Source organism: Phacochoerus africanus, chromosome 11 (assembly GCF_016906955.1).
Source record: "Phacochoerus africanus isolate WHEZ1 chromosome 11, ROS_Pafr_v1, whole genome shotgun sequence".
Lineage (NCBI taxonomy): Eukaryota > Metazoa > Chordata > Mammalia > Artiodactyla > Suidae > Phacochoerus > Phacochoerus africanus.
The window spans coordinates 102,858,838-102,876,783 of NC_062554.1; the positions used below are offsets into that span (position 1 = coordinate 102,858,838).

General features: G+C 41.2%; 1 protein-coding gene across 3 annotated transcripts in view; it reads right to left on the reverse strand.

Annotated features, from left to right (window-relative positions):
• The window catches only part of RELN (reelin), a 500,685-nt gene that overhangs the window by 83,203 nt on the left and 399,536 nt on the right, over window positions 1-17,946 (reverse strand). For 2 of the 3 annotated variants that reach the window (XM_047752962.1, XM_047752964.1), the window contains exons 29-36: window positions 14,240-14,400; window positions 12,798-13,005; window positions 11,577-11,653; window positions 4,680-4,838; window positions 4,305-4,493; window positions 3,502-3,775; window positions 577-717; window positions 294-471 (exon numbers count right to left, since the gene is read on the reverse strand). In XM_047752962.1, coding sequence (XP_047608918.1) covers window positions 294-471; window positions 577-717; window positions 3,502-3,775; window positions 4,305-4,493; window positions 4,680-4,838; window positions 11,577-11,653; window positions 12,798-13,005; window positions 14,240-14,400 — 1,387 coding nt within the window. The remainder of the gene's footprint in view (window positions 1-293; window positions 472-576; window positions 718-3,501; window positions 3,776-4,304; window positions 4,494-4,679; window positions 4,839-11,576; window positions 11,654-12,797; window positions 13,006-14,239; window positions 14,401-17,946) is intronic. The other variant, XM_047752963.1, reaches the window with a different exon arrangement.

Here is a 17,946-nt window from a genome sequence, read left to right on the forward strand (position 1 = left end):
GTTATTAGATGCAAACTATTGCATTTGAAATGGATAAGAAATGAGATCCTGCTGTATAGCCCAGGGAACTATATATAGTCACTTGTGATGGAAAATGATGGAGGATAATGTGAGAAAAAGAATAATATATATATTTATGATTGGGTCACTTTGCTGTACAGCAGAAATTGACAGAACACTGTAAATCAACTATAATAGAAAAAATAAAAATCTTAATTAAAATAAAAGAAATGCATCTGTGTGGAGCAGTGAGAAAGGCATGTCAGTGGTAGTGAAAAAGAATCTCATCTGACCCCTTTAAAAATGAGCGACGTTCCAGATTTGATGGTTTCACCATTCAGATTCCCTCTCTCTGCACCATACACCTCAGGCCAAAGGTCAGGATGTAAGTTCCCGTTGAAATCATCTTTAAGAATCGAGGGCAGAGGAACAACAGGAACACAGTAGGCTCCACCAAAGCCCCGGTCACACCTAAGAAAAAAGTGAGTGGAGAAAAGGCGTTAGGTGTCATGCGTTCAAGAAGCCATCTTTATCTTGGCATTGCAAAGAAAGAAACTGCTGGTTTTATTAACTTACACACAGCGTCCAGCATCACAAATCCCTCGTCCTGAGCACATCCAAGGACATCCTGAGGCCAGCACAACATTATCAATAGCCCAGGCATCTGCCCCGACAGTGTAGTTGGCCTGGATCCACCTGAACCGGGTCCTGGGAGATCTAAGCAAAAGAAGCCACACTTGGTTTGACTGGCAACCTTCAAACTTCATTTTAATTCTTTTGCTTTAAAGTGCCCTCCTCTGGGTTCCAGATCTCCCTCCTTTGAGACACTTTGTTTGCATACCAGGTATTGGATGTTGTTTTATCTTGACCCACAAACAGGAGAGTAGAAAACATGCTTTAAAAATATGTCACCATTTTTTTTTCATACAAGAGCCTCCAAACACTTGTGAGATGGGAAAGCTACTTCAAACTATTGATTTATTCCGTGTTTGAACTACATGTAGAATCTTAGTTTCTGCTTTCAGGTTTTATGGCTCTTCAATACTGGGAAAGAGACTGAGGATGAGAAACACGAGGATGAGCTGGAATCTTACAAACTTCTTGCCATGAGGTCGCTGTTCTATAGGCTCAAAATGGTTTCTGAGACAGTAAATGGAAGCCCCACCCAGCTTCTCCCTCTCTTTTGGTGCCTGAGGACATGGCTGCCTTAAAGGAGAGGACTCAAGTGATGCAATGCACTGCCATGTTTTTTTTTTTTAAATTATATTTGCAATCTGTTATTTGGAATATACTGTCAGAAGACCACTTCATGCAGAAATATGTGCAGCCTTATCAAACAGCAGCAGTCTCTCATTAAGGAACAGACTGCTTGGCAGAAGTGTGTTAGTTATGCTGAATGGAGAACACAGTTGACTTGAAGTGGAATTGCAATAGTAATGTTTCAAGTGCTGTTGTTTTCCCTACACAAGCCCTCCTTCAGTGCAACACAGCTGCCAGTGTGGTGGCTCTGAAGTGGAAATCTAATCACGTCACCACTCAGCTTAACACCTTTTAAATGGTTCCCTGACACATGTGATGGCAAGGCCAAACCGCTGACATGCAATATGTGGCCCCTTCATCATCTGCCCTTTTCTCTTGCGTCTTCTTTCCCTATTGCTTAATAATTATATTCTGGCAGTGCTGAAACCTTGAATTTTCCCACCCACTCATGCATGTTCTGGTCTCTGGGATTTTGTTTTGGTTTACAACAGCACGTGTGCTTTCCCACAAGCCCCCTTCCCTCGGACAAGCTCTACTCAGTTACTTAGACAGTGGTGCCTCAAGAAGACTCCCCCCCCCAGTCTTTCCAAACCGAGCTGGGTAGTATTCCCCCTGTGTTTCAATAACAGCCCTGGGTTTTGCCTCTGTAATCATTTTATAGCATAAATAATCATTTAGAAATCTGTTATCCTAAATAATATATCCAGATCCTGGCATCAGCTTATTCATTTTCTATGAGTCTTCTAAAACATAACAGATGTTCAATAAATATTTCTTGAATAAAAACAAAGTGAATAAACGAGCTCCAAGTAAGTACTCTCGCTCTTTTTTTTTTCTTTCTTTTTATGGCTGCACCCACAGCATTTGTAAGTTCCCAGGCTAGGGGTTGAACTGGAGTTTCAGCTGCAGACCTACACCTCAGCCACAGCACTGAAGGATCCAAGCTGTGTCTGCCACCTACACCACAGCTCACGGCAACACCGGATCCTGAACCCACTGAGCAAGGCCAGGAATTGAACCTGCATCCTCATGGGTACTAGTTGGGTTAATTACTGCTGAGCCACACTGGGAACTCCTCCAAGTGAGTACTTTTTATTTAAAGCTCTGGGGTCCATCAGAAACTATTTTAGGCTAAATGCCAAAGTGCTTTGGTTTCTGGGTTCTTTCTGCTATTTCTTTGTGCATCTTCCATTGTGCAATTCAATCAGAATTGAAGAAGGAAAATGGACATCACTGTAAGAATTTAACACAAAGAATTTAACACAAGGAACTGGATGCACAGTTAGTGACAGAGCTCAGAAACCAACCAGGGCAGTGAGGGAAGCAGAGTTTAGCAAAGTCAGGAAGCCAGTATAAGTCCAAAGATGAGGGATACAGTCAAGAGACACTTGCTGGTGCCCAGGGGCCACTGTCATATGGAGGACATATTTGGGGAGCTGTAGCCACTCAAGTTGGCCAAGAGGCGCTTGAAACAGAAAGGGAGGGTAAGGAATACCCCATTTTAACTTTATTTCCACCCTCCAATTTCTTGCCAGTGTGTGCCACTCTCTATATTTATCAGGAAGCCAGCAAGCACATGCAGCTGGCAAATGCAGCTTGCAGAGGCCAGCTTGTCTACAGTTCAGAACAGAGCAGTGGAAGGGAGATGTGGGGCTCTGGGGGAGCAGCCCTAGGATGGCCCAATCTCTACCAGTCACCACAGTCCATCTTAGCTCCTAGAAGCATCCCCCAGTTATCCAAATGCGTAAACCACAACTGTAAGAGCCTGCTGTAAGCCTTAATACAAATTCTGAATGTGATCAGAAATGCTGGGGAGGGGAAGAAAGATGGAAAGCGATGTGAGTATTTCAACAGAACAAACCTCTTACTCTTATCCTGGTACTGAGATTAAACAAACAAACAATTAAGGACACTCTTCCGTATGTCATGATTCTGCAAACCGTCTCATGTGGATAAGTATCAGTATGGCTATTTGTAGATACTTGTATTTACTATAGTTTAAACACTGGTGGGCAGCCTTCACATTGCTGAAGAACAGAAAAGGTCAGCCTTGTAAAACTCAGAACTCCTAACCATATTCAAAAATGGTAACCCAAGCACCTTGAACTCATTCTGCCCCCCTCAGTATGTTTGATGTACAACTATCATGAGAGCATTAATTTCCAAGTGGCATCACACTTATTTTCCAATTAGGTGACAGAAACCTAAAGTTCTGACATGTAGCTGAATGACAATTCTCACATGGTGGAGAGTGGCAGGTAGACGGTGATCCGCTTCCAGTTCTGGAATCTCTCAGAGGTGTAAACTGAGCTTTCTGTGTAGTGCAGGCAGCCAATAGTTGGAGGAACACACTCTTCGGTAACAAGATGCCAGTCCCTGCCGTTGTTCAGAGAATATTGGAGCTGTACACCGTGGGAGTCGCTGAAAGGCTTGCTACAGCCCATGCTCATTTCAAACTGCAAGAAAGTCGATGCTGACACATGAAAGTCCCAGGTCTCAGCATAACGAGGTTTTCCTACAAAAAAGGGAAAGTTTAAGAGTAGCATATAATTGTGTTCTCTTTTCTTCTTTGGTATTTACGCTCATCATACTTTCAGGAGCAAATAAATATTATGTCTTATCTATACTGCCTCACGTGTGCTTAGACTTTCCATCTCATGTTGACTATTTTTATCTGGTTAGCATAGTCTTGGAAATATGGAAGGCTGCTAACTTGAAAAGCTTTACCACCTGGAGATGGGCAAACATAGAGTCATAAGTCTGCAATTTTGCAAAGTATAAAACATGGGAATGTCTTCAGAGAGATATTTGTCCTGCTTTTAGGAAACCTTTCCCATATTATGCATGCCATGAAAGACAAATCCTGCAAAAATTGTCATTGGGCTCCCAAGTTACATTATACAACTCTATTTCCAGGAGCCTCCCTCAGCATAGACAATTATGCACACAGTTCTGCATTAGAAAATCCCCTTCTGGGTTTTAGTTAGTTAGTTTAGTCCTCTAGTTAATTAAATACTCTCCCTTTATCCTGTGAAAATATATACCTATGTTTTCAGTGAATATCAGAGCAGTGTCCATAGAGAGACAGTCAATATCAACTTGACCTCCTTGGATTCGATACCAGTTGGCTTGCAAATCTAAAGAGCCGTCAAATTTGTCTTGAAACCCGGTTTGAGAGCTGTCATTCATTCCTATAAGGACATCATCCAAGGCCCACTGGGCTGAGTGCTTTCCTGAAATCAGATGAATAAAGGTGGTTGGAGAAGGTTCATTACATAGCAATATGAGTGTCTTTATGACGGTGGTTTTAAATCAAATTATCTAGAAATTTACATCAAATTAAGAAACACATAATATAATATGGCTTTAAATGGATGATCTGAAAGCTACCAGGAAAGCTGGGGTGAGCAGTAACTTGCCATGTTGGGGCTGCCACCAGCGAAAAGCCGTTGCAGGTGTCTTTGCCTCTCGTGGCAGGTCAATTGAAATGATCTGTGGTTCCAGAAATGACATGAAATCCAACTCTCGAAGCAAATGCCAGAGTATCCCATTGTCATTTGAATACTGAACAACAAGCCCTGAGTTAAAAGACATAAATCCAGTTACTTGGACAGCTTTCCTAGAGGCAAAAAAGGCAAGGAACAGTATTATTTTAAATGGCAAGACTACAGCAGAAACTTCAATTGCATCTCACAGAATGAAGGCATATTCATCTAACTTCCAAGGAATGAATTAGTAGACTTGAAGGCTCATCAATTTCATGACAGTTTCTAATGCACCAACTCCCAGGAAATGGGGGAAGAAAATACATAAGCTCTTTTAAAGACCACTCAGCTTTGTACGAGTGATGAGTAGGTTGGTAAGGGGGACATAAAAATCCACTCCAGATTATGTATTTGAATTTTAGATTTTGTCCTGAATATTACAAAGTCTCATATCATTATTATATACTCAGAAGAAATATCTCAATCTCCCAGCACAAAACCAAGAAGTGTTCTTTATTATCGAAGCACCAGACAGGAAGCACAGCCCAATCTGATATTCTATTAAGCAGAAAGATCCTTTTACTGGCACTTCCTACTTTGTCAGGTCTTGGTCACTGAAGACTGAATAAAGTCAAACTATTATTATTTTTGTCTTTTTTTTTAGGGCCGCACCCATGGCACATAGAAGTTCCCTAGCTAGGGTTCAAATCAGAGCTGTAGCTGCTGGCCTACACCACAGCCACAGCTATGTAGGATCCGAGCAGTGTCTTCGATCTACACCACAGCTCGTGGCAATGCCAGATCCTTAACCCACTGAGCAGGGCCAGGGATGGAACGTGGGTCCTCATGGATGCTAGTTAGATTCATTTCCGCTGAGCCACAATGGGAACCCTAAAATCCAATTAGCAAATAGCAAAGCAGAAGAACTCATTCCCCACCAATGTTCTACCTTCCTTTCTCGATGCCACCTTCCCCTGCCCCCAGTACTTACCACATCCACCCAACCTTCTCTGCCTGTCACCAGAAGGGTGTGGTGACTTAGGGACCTGCACATTAAAGTTTAAGATACCTCAGGTGCTATTCCTGCTACCCCTCCCAGAAACATTTTTATTTTAAAAGAGGACACAGGGAAAGGGCCATGTTGAATGCCAAGTAAAAAAATGCTAGTGACAAAACGGTGGGAATCAACAAGATATACACCATCATTAGCAATTAATACCAATATGTATATATAGTTTATTTATTGGTAGGGAAAAGGGCTTTCTTGGCATTTACCTAACTGCCTATTCCACAACTGTTCCTAAGATGGGCACTGCATAATGCAAACTAGTATCTATAAGATGGATAAATACCAAGATCCTACTGTATAGCACAGGGAACTATATTCAATATCCTCTGATAAAACTATCATGAAAAAGAATGTATATGCAACTGAATCACTTTTCTGTCTGTTAGAAACTGACACAACATTGTAAATCAACTATATTTCACTAAAATATAAATTAAAAACAGACAGGGCACTGCATATTCACAATTATGACCTGAGGATACTGAAGTACTTTCTGAGTATTCACAGACATTATGTTCAGTAAAGTTTTATTTGTTATGTGAATTTTATTACATTCTAACCCTTTTGGAAATATTTTAAATCATTCATGCTACATACAATAATGTTTTAGTTCCCCCATTATTGACCGATCAGAGCATCTCAATCCCTTTGCCATGCTGCATAGTACAGAGTTCAGTAAAATTAAGATTCAAGAAATATTATGAAAAAATATAGAACTAAAAGAAAGCCTTTTAAGGCTAATCGATAGCACATGGAGTTATTGTCACCACATCTGACAAGGGGTGATGCCAGGAATAATAATGACTAACTTGCAAAAAATTTGAACTCTCAAGAGAATTAATCCCACCTTTTTTAAAACAGAAGAAGTCATCACATTTGATGAGAGGATAAAAATGGCTCCAAGAATAGGAACTCTGTGGGGAGAGAGTGTGCTGTGTGCAGTGTAGACACGGGCAGCTGGAGCTTGGAGGTGAGAGCATGTGTTGGAGAAGGGAGAGAGTCACATCAAGGCTCATGAAGAAAACTGAAGCTAGGTTGCTTCTCGTCCTTATTCTAGTCAAGGTGGGCAGTGTCTGGCAAAACTCCAGACAAAAAACCTGTGATGTTTTCTCAAAATATAGTTTTTCTTGTCAATATTATAGTGTGTTAATATGGCTTATATTTATTAAGATGAGAGAGAGAGAGAGAATGAAAGAATGGATAATTTAGATAGTTAGCTGGGATGACCTACTCAGAAAGTAGAAATAGTACCAGAAATGAAGCATCACAAGACTAAAATCTCACTGGTGGTTCTCTAGTACTTCTACTCAAAGTCTGGTCCAAGGACCAGGATCTGCATCACCTGGGAACGGGCTCAATCTGTGGGTTTTGTTTTTTTTTTGTGGGGGGGGTATGGATCTCTTTTAAAAAATTTTTTTATTAAAGTATAGTTGATTTCCAGTGTTGTGTCAATTTTTGCTGTATGGTATAGTGACCCAGTCATACATATACATACAATCCTTTTCTCATACTATCTTTTATCACATCCTATCCCAAGAGACTGGATATAGTTATCCAAGGACCTGTGGTGTTTTTAAAACATGTCCACAAATTCTTTGACATCCCTCCCTTCAAAAAGTGGAGCTAACTCTTCTCTTTTTGAGACTAGACTTAGTAACTTGCTTCTGGCAGAAAAAGAATGGTCAAAGTGACACCGTGTGACTTTTGAGAGTAGGCCCTGAAAGGCATTTGCACTTTCTCCCCTGCTCTCTCTCATGGCTCTCGCTCTGAAGAAAGCCAGCTGACACGTAGTAGGGACAATCAGGCCGCCCATGGACAGGTCCACTGAAAGAAACTGAGGCCTCTTGCCAACAGCCATGTAACTGGGTGTCTTGGAAACAGATCCTTTAGCCGATGCTTGAGCTTTCAGATGCCTGTACCTGCCCTGGCTTTTCTCTTGTGTGCAGCCTCCTGAGAGGTCCTGAGAGCTAAGCTGCTCTTCAACTCCTGCCTCACAGAAATTGGATGATAACTGATGTTGCTTTACCACTCAGTTTTGGAATAATTTGTTATGCAGTATACCACCCCAGTCCCACTGAAGCAGAATCTGCACTTTAAAGCCTCCTAAAGGATTCAGATGTCCATGGAAATATGAGAACATGGCTCAAGAAGACTGCATTCCATTTAGTTTCTGCTTGCTGCCTTTCTGCTCGTTTGTGTCACATACGCCTTTAGGCAGCAACAAAGTTAGCAGAGATGAGGGCCCCAATTCTGAAGGACAGTGGAATGTCTCCCACGTAAGTGGGAAAGAAGGAAGAAATGCAAGGAGGGGAAGCAGCAATATCCGTATTTTATATCGACTGCTGGACTTCATTAGCTGTGCCATCTAAACACTGTCCACAAATAAACCAAGCCATTTTGGCTCATCTACCAAGCGTTGACAGCACATAAAACACTTCCTTTTCTATTTTTTAAGTTTTCTTTTTTTTTTCCTTTTTTTATGGCCACACCTGTGCATGCGAAAGTTCCCCACGCCAGGGGTTGAATAAAACTGCAGCTGCGGGGCTTATGCCACATCCACAACAACACCAGATCCGAGCTGTGTCTGTCGGTGACCTATGCTGCAGCTTGCAGCAATGCTGGATCCTTAACTCACTGAGCAGGGCCAGGGATCGAATCAGCATCCTCATGGACACCATGTCAGGATCTTAACCTGCTGAGCCACAACGGGAACTCCCATTTCCTTTTGTAAATTATAGCTCCATCTTCATTCTTCCTAATCTTATGGAAAAGAGTCGAGTTTTTTTTTTCCTGCACCCACGGCATGAGGAAGTTCCCAGGCTAAGGATCAAACCCATGCCGTAGCTGCAACCAGAGCCACAGTGGTGATAATGCCAGATCCTTAACCCTCTGAGCCATGTGAGAACTCCGAAAATAGCCTAATTTTGATTTTAATTCCAAATATGCAAATTAAGACTTCCACTTGAGTATGTAAAAAATCTTTGCTCTCATCACTGGAAGAGATTTGTTCAAGGATTCAGGAAGATTTACATTTTAACAACCGGTTTTCAATAAAAGGCTGAGAAATGCCTGTGGGATATAAATTACATGGCCAATCATAAGTTCAAAAAAACGGCTCAGAGTAGTTGAGACAAAGGCACGCTCCTAGAGGAATCCTAAGGGAACAAGCCCCACCAAGCTGACAAGAGCCCGAGTAATCAGAGGTAAGCACAGAGCAGAGCCTCAGGTCAGTAAGTGCATCCTTCCCACTAACTCTGGTCACAGTTGATTTCTCATATACAATTAGGGCTACAGATTTGTAATTTTCAGAGGAGTCATGCCATATGCACATACACACAGGTGCTACACTGTCCCAACCACCAACTATTTTTAAACAGTAATTTTATTACAAGGGTTAAGGACAACATTAAAGTACTCTACCCTTCCAATCAGAAAACAGGGTCCTGAGACAGGATCCCCCCCCCGACTTCCTTTGCACCCCTTAAAGTTCCTCTCTCTGAGTGGGCAGATAATGGGCTCTAGAAACACTCCTTTGTTTTGAACCACATATTCAAAAGGGTGATCTTGTAAAAACTTAAAATCAAGTTATGTCGCTGTCTGACTTCAAAGCCAGGTTGTGATTGGTTCCCAGGATGGATGGATTCTGACCCCAGGTCCCTACCACGGTCAGCAAGGCCCTGCATGATCTGGCTCCTGCCCTTCATCCCTGAGCACTCCTTGACCTTCAGGAACTCCAGGCCACCTTGGCCTTCTGTCTGTTCTTCCAACACCACAACTCCTCTCCAGCTCATGGTCTCTGTTGTTTCTTTTGACTGGAAAACTTGCCCTGAGCTCCTCCTGTGCTGGCTCCTTTTCACTCTTTAGACTTCCATGTAAATGTAACTTCCTCAGGGGGCCACCTCCCAGATCGTTCTCTCAAAATCAGCATCTCGTCCTGCAGAAGTTTACTTTCTGTGTAGCCTGTCAATCTAACATCTTGCTTCTATTTCTCTCTCTTTTTTTTTTGGCCACCCTATGGCATATGGACTTCCCAGGCCAGGTATCAGATCCAAGCCACAGTTGTGACCTACACCGCAGTTGCAGCAAAGCTAGAATCCTTTGACCCACTGTGCAGGGCCTGGGATCAAACCTGCTGCTGCAGAGACGCTGTTGATCCCATTGTGCCTCAGTGGGAACTCCTACTGCTGATTTTCTCTCTCCTCTTATTGGCATGTAAGTTCCCTTAGGAGCAGGGGTTCTGTCTGCTGTGCTCATTACTGCCATATGAGTCCAGTCCTTCCCATTCTGGCACATGGTAGTTTGCATTTCTTATCCCCTTCACCACTCTCTCGCTCATTTTGCCACATGGCTGGCAACCTCCAGAAGCTACGTAGCAGCTGCTTCACTATCCTGGGTGCTGGAATTAGGACCTTAGATGACAAGGAGAATGTAGCACAAAGGGCAAATCTTTTTTGTTTTAACCCACAGAGATTTAGGGGGGGCGTTTGTTATTGCAGCATAACGTAGCTCATCATGACTGATGCATCCATCTTTTGGTGACACTATATCAGCGGCAACTAGAGCAGTGCCTGGCTGAGATCTGATTCTTAATAAGTATTTGTCGAAGAGAATAGGGAACATAGTCTATATAAGTTTCTAGGCTGCTGCTTTAGTAAACGGGTAATTACTAGACTAAAAGTACAGACATACTTAGAAAAAGTCATGGAAGTGATGATATGACCAAGGATGTTTAGAATTGATATGACTAAGGATGTTTAGAATTGATGAACAGAGCTATCAGTAGCTGCATTGACTAACAGGTACCATAGTGTTGAAGCCAATATGTTTTACATAGTTATGTCTGACAGAATAATAAACTTCGAAGCTGCAAAACTATTCATACACTGTTCATGAGATCAAGGTTTGGAGAAGGACCCATCTGAGAGGCTTATGGATTTTGTAGTATGAACCAACACACTTTTGGGTTCCATTAGGAATCCCATCATATCCGTAGAACTCCTGAAGGCCACATCCAGGTGCATTGGGTCTTTTGCATTTCTTTTAGGACTGAATCATGGAGGCAGAAGACGGCACAGATGTCATACCATGTGGGCAAGGAGAGAGCAGTATGCATGGTCGCTGTGCCAGAGGCATACAGTCAGCGTGAGTGGTTTGATCCCTGCTCATCCACTTACTGACTGCATAATCCTGGGTAAGTTACTTGACCTCCCTGTGCCTCAGCATCCACATCTATCAAATAGGACTAATGATAGTACCTATGGAGAAGGGGTATAGTAAGGATGAAATGCGATCAAAGATCAAACACTTGGAAGAGTACCTTGCATATAATAGGTGCTCAGTAAAAGTTCATGTTTATTATCACCAAGAAGTGCTCCTCTACCAAAGGATTCTAGTACATTCCAGCCCCAGAACGTTTATGGGGAGGAAGCAGCGTATATCTATATTTAGTAATGCCCTATGCAAACAGGTTCCTAGTGCCTCTATGCTGAATGTAAACATCTCACTACACTGATAAATTTTTTTAACCCTGTGTAAAGTTATAAAGGAGCAGATTTCCCTAAAACAATTATGTTTTTCAAGCTTAAGGATCTGGATGAGGCATCTTAGAGGTCATGGCTCTATGCAGTTACCATTCAGTGATGGAGAAGAGAAGGAACGATGTAGGGGAGTAAGTCAGTTGACAAAACCCCACCTAAACTCTAGGAAGAGAAAGAACTAACTTGCCAAGAGCAACTAACTTCTATGGAGACACAGCAGCTTACCTTCATTTCTAGCTCTTGGTTTGATACAGGTAATCCCTGAAGTTTTGCTTCCAATTTGTATATAAAACTGAACAAGCCTGGAAAAAAAGAACCCCAAACACCTGTTTACTTACAAATAAATGAGCACAGAAGAGATTTAGCCTTTTGTATTTCAGCACACTGAAAAGAAAAATTCCTGTAATTCTTAGGTATTTCTTTTAAACACAAAGGACATACAACAAACAGAAACTACATAGATTACACAGTAAGTTAATTCTGTAACCATTTGAAAAAGTTAGTTAATATGACCATCAACTTTATTCTGTAATAATGATTTAAACCAAAGGGAAGAGTTTAATTCAACTGTATTGTGACACTCTGATGTAATTCAATGAGATCATTGAAATGGGAATTTCTTAAATTGAGCTAATATTATCCTTGGAAACTCAGAAGGGAAAAGTCTAACATTAAAAAGTTGAATCCTATATTTATTCAGGATCAATAATTACCTGTCTTACTGATTGAGACTCAGATGGTTTAATTTTTCACAACTGACACTCAGGGTGATGTAAACTGTGCCTCAGTCCACAGTAAACCAACCTACATAACAACAGGCACGCCTCAGTGAGGGCTCAGAGGAAGGAAAAAATATGACACGAATCCATAGATTTTAGTGAGGATAAGGTCAAAAAGTTTCAAACATTTCTTTAGTTTCCTTTCTTCCAATTCTAAAATAATTGATTAAAAATAAAAAAGCACAGTTTTATTTTAGGTGTGCTACTATTTCATTTGACCTTACAACTAAGTAGGTTATTTATTTTACCAGTAGGTGTCAGTGTAGGTATTTTAAATTTCTGGACTAAATAACAATGCGAATAAACGGGGTCACATTTTTGGACACAGAATTTTAAGTCGAAAAAAATTCTTTGTTTCTCTCGGCATATATCAAAATTAATGCCAGTATTCATAATAATACAGAACTTCAGAACCAAGCTAACACACGTGAGACACCCAGGGCTTGGGGATGACTGTACACCAATTAATGAATTGTAGAATAAATTTCGCAGAAACTACCTATTTTCTTAGAAGAAAGTATAAAGTTAGGCTTCATTTTTACATATCAGAATTTATATAGGAAAACATTACTGTGTAAACCATCAATAACAGAACAGACTGTTGCAGCTTAGACCGCACAGCATGATAATACTATGTTCATGGAGAAGTGTAGCAATAACTACTTACCGGATATTCCTGGTGTCCAGAGGGACAGTCCTCGCTTCCCTTTTTCCGGGGCCACTGAAGTAGAGAGATTTGCCGTCGTTAAGCGTTCCACAGCCGGTTCCAACCTGGCCTCCAGTTATCTTGTACCACAGAGGGCTGAGCTTCCCCTCAAACCTATCGAACATCTCACTGTGATTGGGGACAATAGACACACAGGTTCCTTGCGCGGCTTCCGAGCAAAGAAATACAGAGGAGAGAGGCTTCGTTAAAATCATGAAACATCCAAAGGGACATTCGGTGCATGGGCAAAGGAAGCATTGCCACAGGTGTTGGGGAAGGAAAGCACATCAAAATCTGAATCTCATAATCATCTCCCTGAAATACAGCCATCACTGCCATCATCAAAGACACTATTCCTGCTTCTAGAATTTTAAATTTTTAAATAGAGAGACATTGGGAACCACACATTTCCAGGCTTCTTGTTACCCAGAGGATTTGTGTAAACCGAGAAATAGATTTTGTCCACAATAACATTTGCTCATTTGTTTTCCTTGTATTGGAGAATCAGTAAGGGGAGTTAATCCCAGATTAAAAAAAAAAAAAAAACACCCTGAAACCATGAGTGACAGCACTCTCCACAGAAGGCCTGCAACAACATATGTTTGTCTTTGGTCATGCGCCAGATGAAGGGCAGAGCACTGAAAAGCTAGGAAGGATCCTTTGAAGTTGCCTCCAGGAAAAATTCTAAAAAAAGATTTTGAAGCTTATAATATTTTCTCCAATTTTTCTCTTTAATCTCATCTCCCTTTTTATTTTTGCTTGTAGCAAAATCCAAGGGTGACGGTGGTCAGAAAATACTTCTCTTGTAAAGCTCTCTTTTGGCAGTCTTGGAGTTATTTTATGAGTTGATTTTTTTTTTTACTTTAAACATATAAAATTACATTTCTTATAAAAACAATGTAAAGAGCACTGGCAGCCAAGCGGTGAAGAACTTGGACTTTGATTTCAGAGAATGGCTGCCAGGGTTTGAAGCTCAGCTCTGGCAACTCCTAGCTGTGTGGGAGTCACTATTCCTCTCTGTGCCTCAGTTGCTTCAAGGGGACAAAAAGAGTACTATGTTATAAGGTTACTTACTGCTAGAATTAAATGAGGTGAAATAAAAAACATTGACTCCAGTGCCTGGCATGAAGTTGGGACTCAAGCGGTGTTAGTAATTATTACTACTACTAATAAATAAATACATATGAGGAATGAAATTATACGGGCATGCTTTCCCTCCTTTGGCTGCTCAAAAGTATAAAATATCTCAGTACCTCCTTTGCCTGGGTTACAAATTCCTACAATCAGGGACTTAAAGAAGAATAAACTAAAAACCTACTTTTTTGGAAGAAGTAACATGAAATACACTAACTAGAGATGAATATTTTGCAAACTAATCATCAGACATATGTCTTCAGCCTTACCTGTGTACCCCAGGTCACAGAAACACACCCCAGAAATGCAGTCCCCATGGCCACTGCAGTAACTGGGACAAGGCTCTGATATGTACACACCGTCCAAACCAAAGGGAGGCACGTTTTTCTGGGAGCTGCTCTCTTGGATCCATCGGAATCTGGTCTTACTGCTGGGAAAAACAGCACATGGGTTTTCTTGTACCAGCATCTTATACCAAAGCACGGAAACCTAGAATGAGCACTCGAGAGATTTCATATTTACTTGGGAGTCATGTCCACTTGGTTGGACAACTTAACCTTCATAAGGTATCTCTCTCAGATCTTTTTCAAAACTTCTTGAATTCTTCATCAGCATAGGTGTTTCCATATCAGAAGAATTTCAGATAAAGATTCTGATGAGTAATGTATACATGTAAGGATAACCTGACCCCCTTGCTGTACAGTGGGAAAAAAATAATAATAAATAATTAAAAAAAAAAGATTCTGATGACCAGAAATCTACTATAGGTTTTTGCTTGGGTATTTTAAGAGGCTATTTAGGAATTTCTGAAATCATCAGATAGAATGTTCTTTGTTAGGACCTAGAAGGGGGACTCTGACTATTTTCCATTTGCATGATTCTGGTAGGAAAGCATGAAGTTCATACTGACAGCTCTATTTCCACCTGTTGCCTTCCTCTTTACTTCTCATCTTCAAATCTCCAAGATGCTCATTCTATAAACTCACATGAACACTGGTAACTGCCAACAAACAAACGAAAGACCTGGTCCCAGTGCTTCAAAACCCTGGAACAGCAGTGGCCTCGGCTACTGCCCAGCCCTACTTCCCTTACCAACAACCATTCTGAGGTTGCCAAACTAAACATGTCTCGGCTGCTTTCTGATCTTCCCAGTCCTTTCAACACATCTCTTTTCTTTTCAAATATATGGAGACCAACACAGACCTATAATTTCATACCAGGAAAATACCTCTTCCTTCTCAGTTCTAGTGACATCAGAGGAAAGATGGATTAGGCTGTTTAGGTTCCAATTAGTTACCTACTTTTGGCAAATTTGTGAATGTAACCAATGAGGTTGTGTACTAGATTTAAAAGTTTTCAGAGATAAATTTCGAATAATGCAAGTCTTGACACATTCTTCAGTGTGTCAAGAAGGGGAACAGATCTTTTATTTTCTTTGGAACTAATTCAAAACATATTGGTCTTATTTTTTAAGGCAAAAGACAATAGAATTATAGATTAGAAAAACAAAGCAACACCAAAAAAAAAAAAAAAACAGAAAGGAAAAGAAAAAAGAAGGCACACTTGCAGAGTCAAGGTCTTTGGAAAAATTCCTTCCAATGGAGCTGTGGTGATATTTAGCCTGTGAAGATATGCATTTCTACGATAGAAGAGGAAAACATGTAAATTCCCTGATAGAAGTCTTTTTTTTTTTTTTTTTCTTTTTAGGGCTGCACCTGAGGCATATGGAAGTTCCTGGATTAGGGGTCAAGTCGGAGCTGCAACCAAGGCCTACCCCACAGCCATGGCAACACTGGATCAGAGTTGCACCTGCGACCTATGCCACAGTTTGCAGTAATGCTGGATCCTTAACTGGCTGAGCAAGGCCAGAGATGGACACCCCATCCTCACAGACACTATGTCAGGTTCTTAGTCCCACTGAGCCACAATGAGAATTCCCTTTTTTATTCTTTCTTTCTTTCTTTTTTAGAATGCAGTAGGATTTAATTTCTTTAGAGTTCAAAACAGATAAAATTAAACTATACTGCTTAGGGATGACTTCATCAATGGTAAAAATATGAAGAAAAGCCAAAGTCAGGCTTTTGTAACTTGGGAAGAGTTGTAACAAGGAAGGGACAAAGGGAGAGCTTCTTGGATGCTGGCAGTGGAGAGGTGTTTACTTCATAACTACTCACTGGGCTGTTCAAATATGTTTTAGGAATTTCCTATAGAGATAGATTTCATAATTAAAAATAAAATTTAAGACAATTATGTCACCTTTGGATGCACGTGTAGTATCCTGAGCCTACAAAGTGTTAAGAGGAGTCTTCTTTAAGTTGAAGTCATACTGCCTTTTCTTTTCTTTTTTTTTTTTTGTTGTTGTTGTTGCTATTTCTTGGGCCGCTCCCGCGGCATATGGAGGTTCCCAGGCTAGGGGTTGAATCGGAGCTGTAGCCACCGGCCTATGCCAGAGCCACAGCAACGCGGGATCCGAGCTGTGTCTGCAACCTACACCACAGGTCACGGCAACGCTGGATCGTTAACCCACTGAGCAAGGGCAGGGACCGAACCCGCAACCTCATGGTTCCTAGTCGGATTCGTTAACCACTGCGCCACGACGGGAACTCCTGCCTTTTCTTTTTTTGTTTCTATAACAGAACCCAGAGAAACACAGATCTATAATTTCTGCCCCAAGGAAAGTAAAAAAAGGAGGTAAGAACAACTTTTTTTCCTCCACTAAGCGCACTCACCCAGGACAGACCAGGGCATCTCTCTATCAACTGCTCTGTTCCATGGAAGAAGCAGATCCAGACTGAGTCCCAGAGGCATTCAGAGAGCTGAAGAACCCTGCCCATAGGTAGAAGTCTAGAAGCTTTGGTAATTTAATAGTGATTGAAGGGCAAAGGAAGCCCTCTGACCTATCCTTGATGCTAAGGTCCCTGTAATTTTCATTATAAAAATAAAAGAATCAGAGAGAAAAGGCATCCGTTTGTATATCCTAAGGCTGCTACAGACCCGAGAAGCACAGTACACTCTTAAATATGTGAGAAAGTAAAAGACCTCAGGAGCTCAGTATTAAGAAATCCACATTTAAATAAACAAAACAAAACAAAACAAAATGACCAGTCATTTGGTTAACAAGATGATTCCAGGATATAATGAATTATAGCTGAGAGTCCTAGTGAGACACCTATTTTTCAGAGTTAAAGGGCAAGAGTTGGCACCTCTTTTCCTTCATTAAATCTTTGCTAGTTGGCTTTCAGTTGGAAAGTGCAAATCAAAGCAAGAACGATTTCACTGATCATGACATAAGCCAGCTTGGCTTCATCCCATTTCTCCACGTTTTGTGCCTGGTTCCTGATGTCCACTGCTTTTCTGTTCTCTCAAGAGCACTACCTTGGAACTGAGTGCAAGTAGTTTGGCAACCTCAGGGTTAAAATCTTTGAATGAAACTTCTCCTTTGTCCTGCCTGTCCCAGGTAAGAAAGAAGTAGAAGATACTACTCTCTCTTTGTTCCCTCCCCAACTGTCATCTTTGCTCAAAGGATGCCTGAGTGACTAAGAGAAGAAGTTTCTACCCCTCCTCCCTCCATCACCACCCTTCAGAGGGTGGTTCCTTCCTCTCAAACCAGGAAGGTGCCTGTGCACCTGCTTGTCCTGTGATGGGTGGTGGTGAAGGAGACAGGCACAGAATATTAAGCAACTGTGCTTCTAGCCCTTCCCGGAGACATTCACTTTTTGTATTCTGCATAGGGAGCCTAGAGCCATAACTGGTTTACTGTATGGTTGGGGATGAGGTTTTGGAGGGCAGTACCAGCATATTCTTACCACCGCCAGGGTCTCTCCTCTGTAGGCAAGAATCAAGAGAATTAATAAGAACACAAACTGCTCCTTTGAGAAAATCAGCTTACAATTATTTGTGAAAGAGCAATGTTCTAGTAACTATTATAAGCATATTGCCTCATGGCAAAATAGCTTCAAAATTTAACAATTTTCAC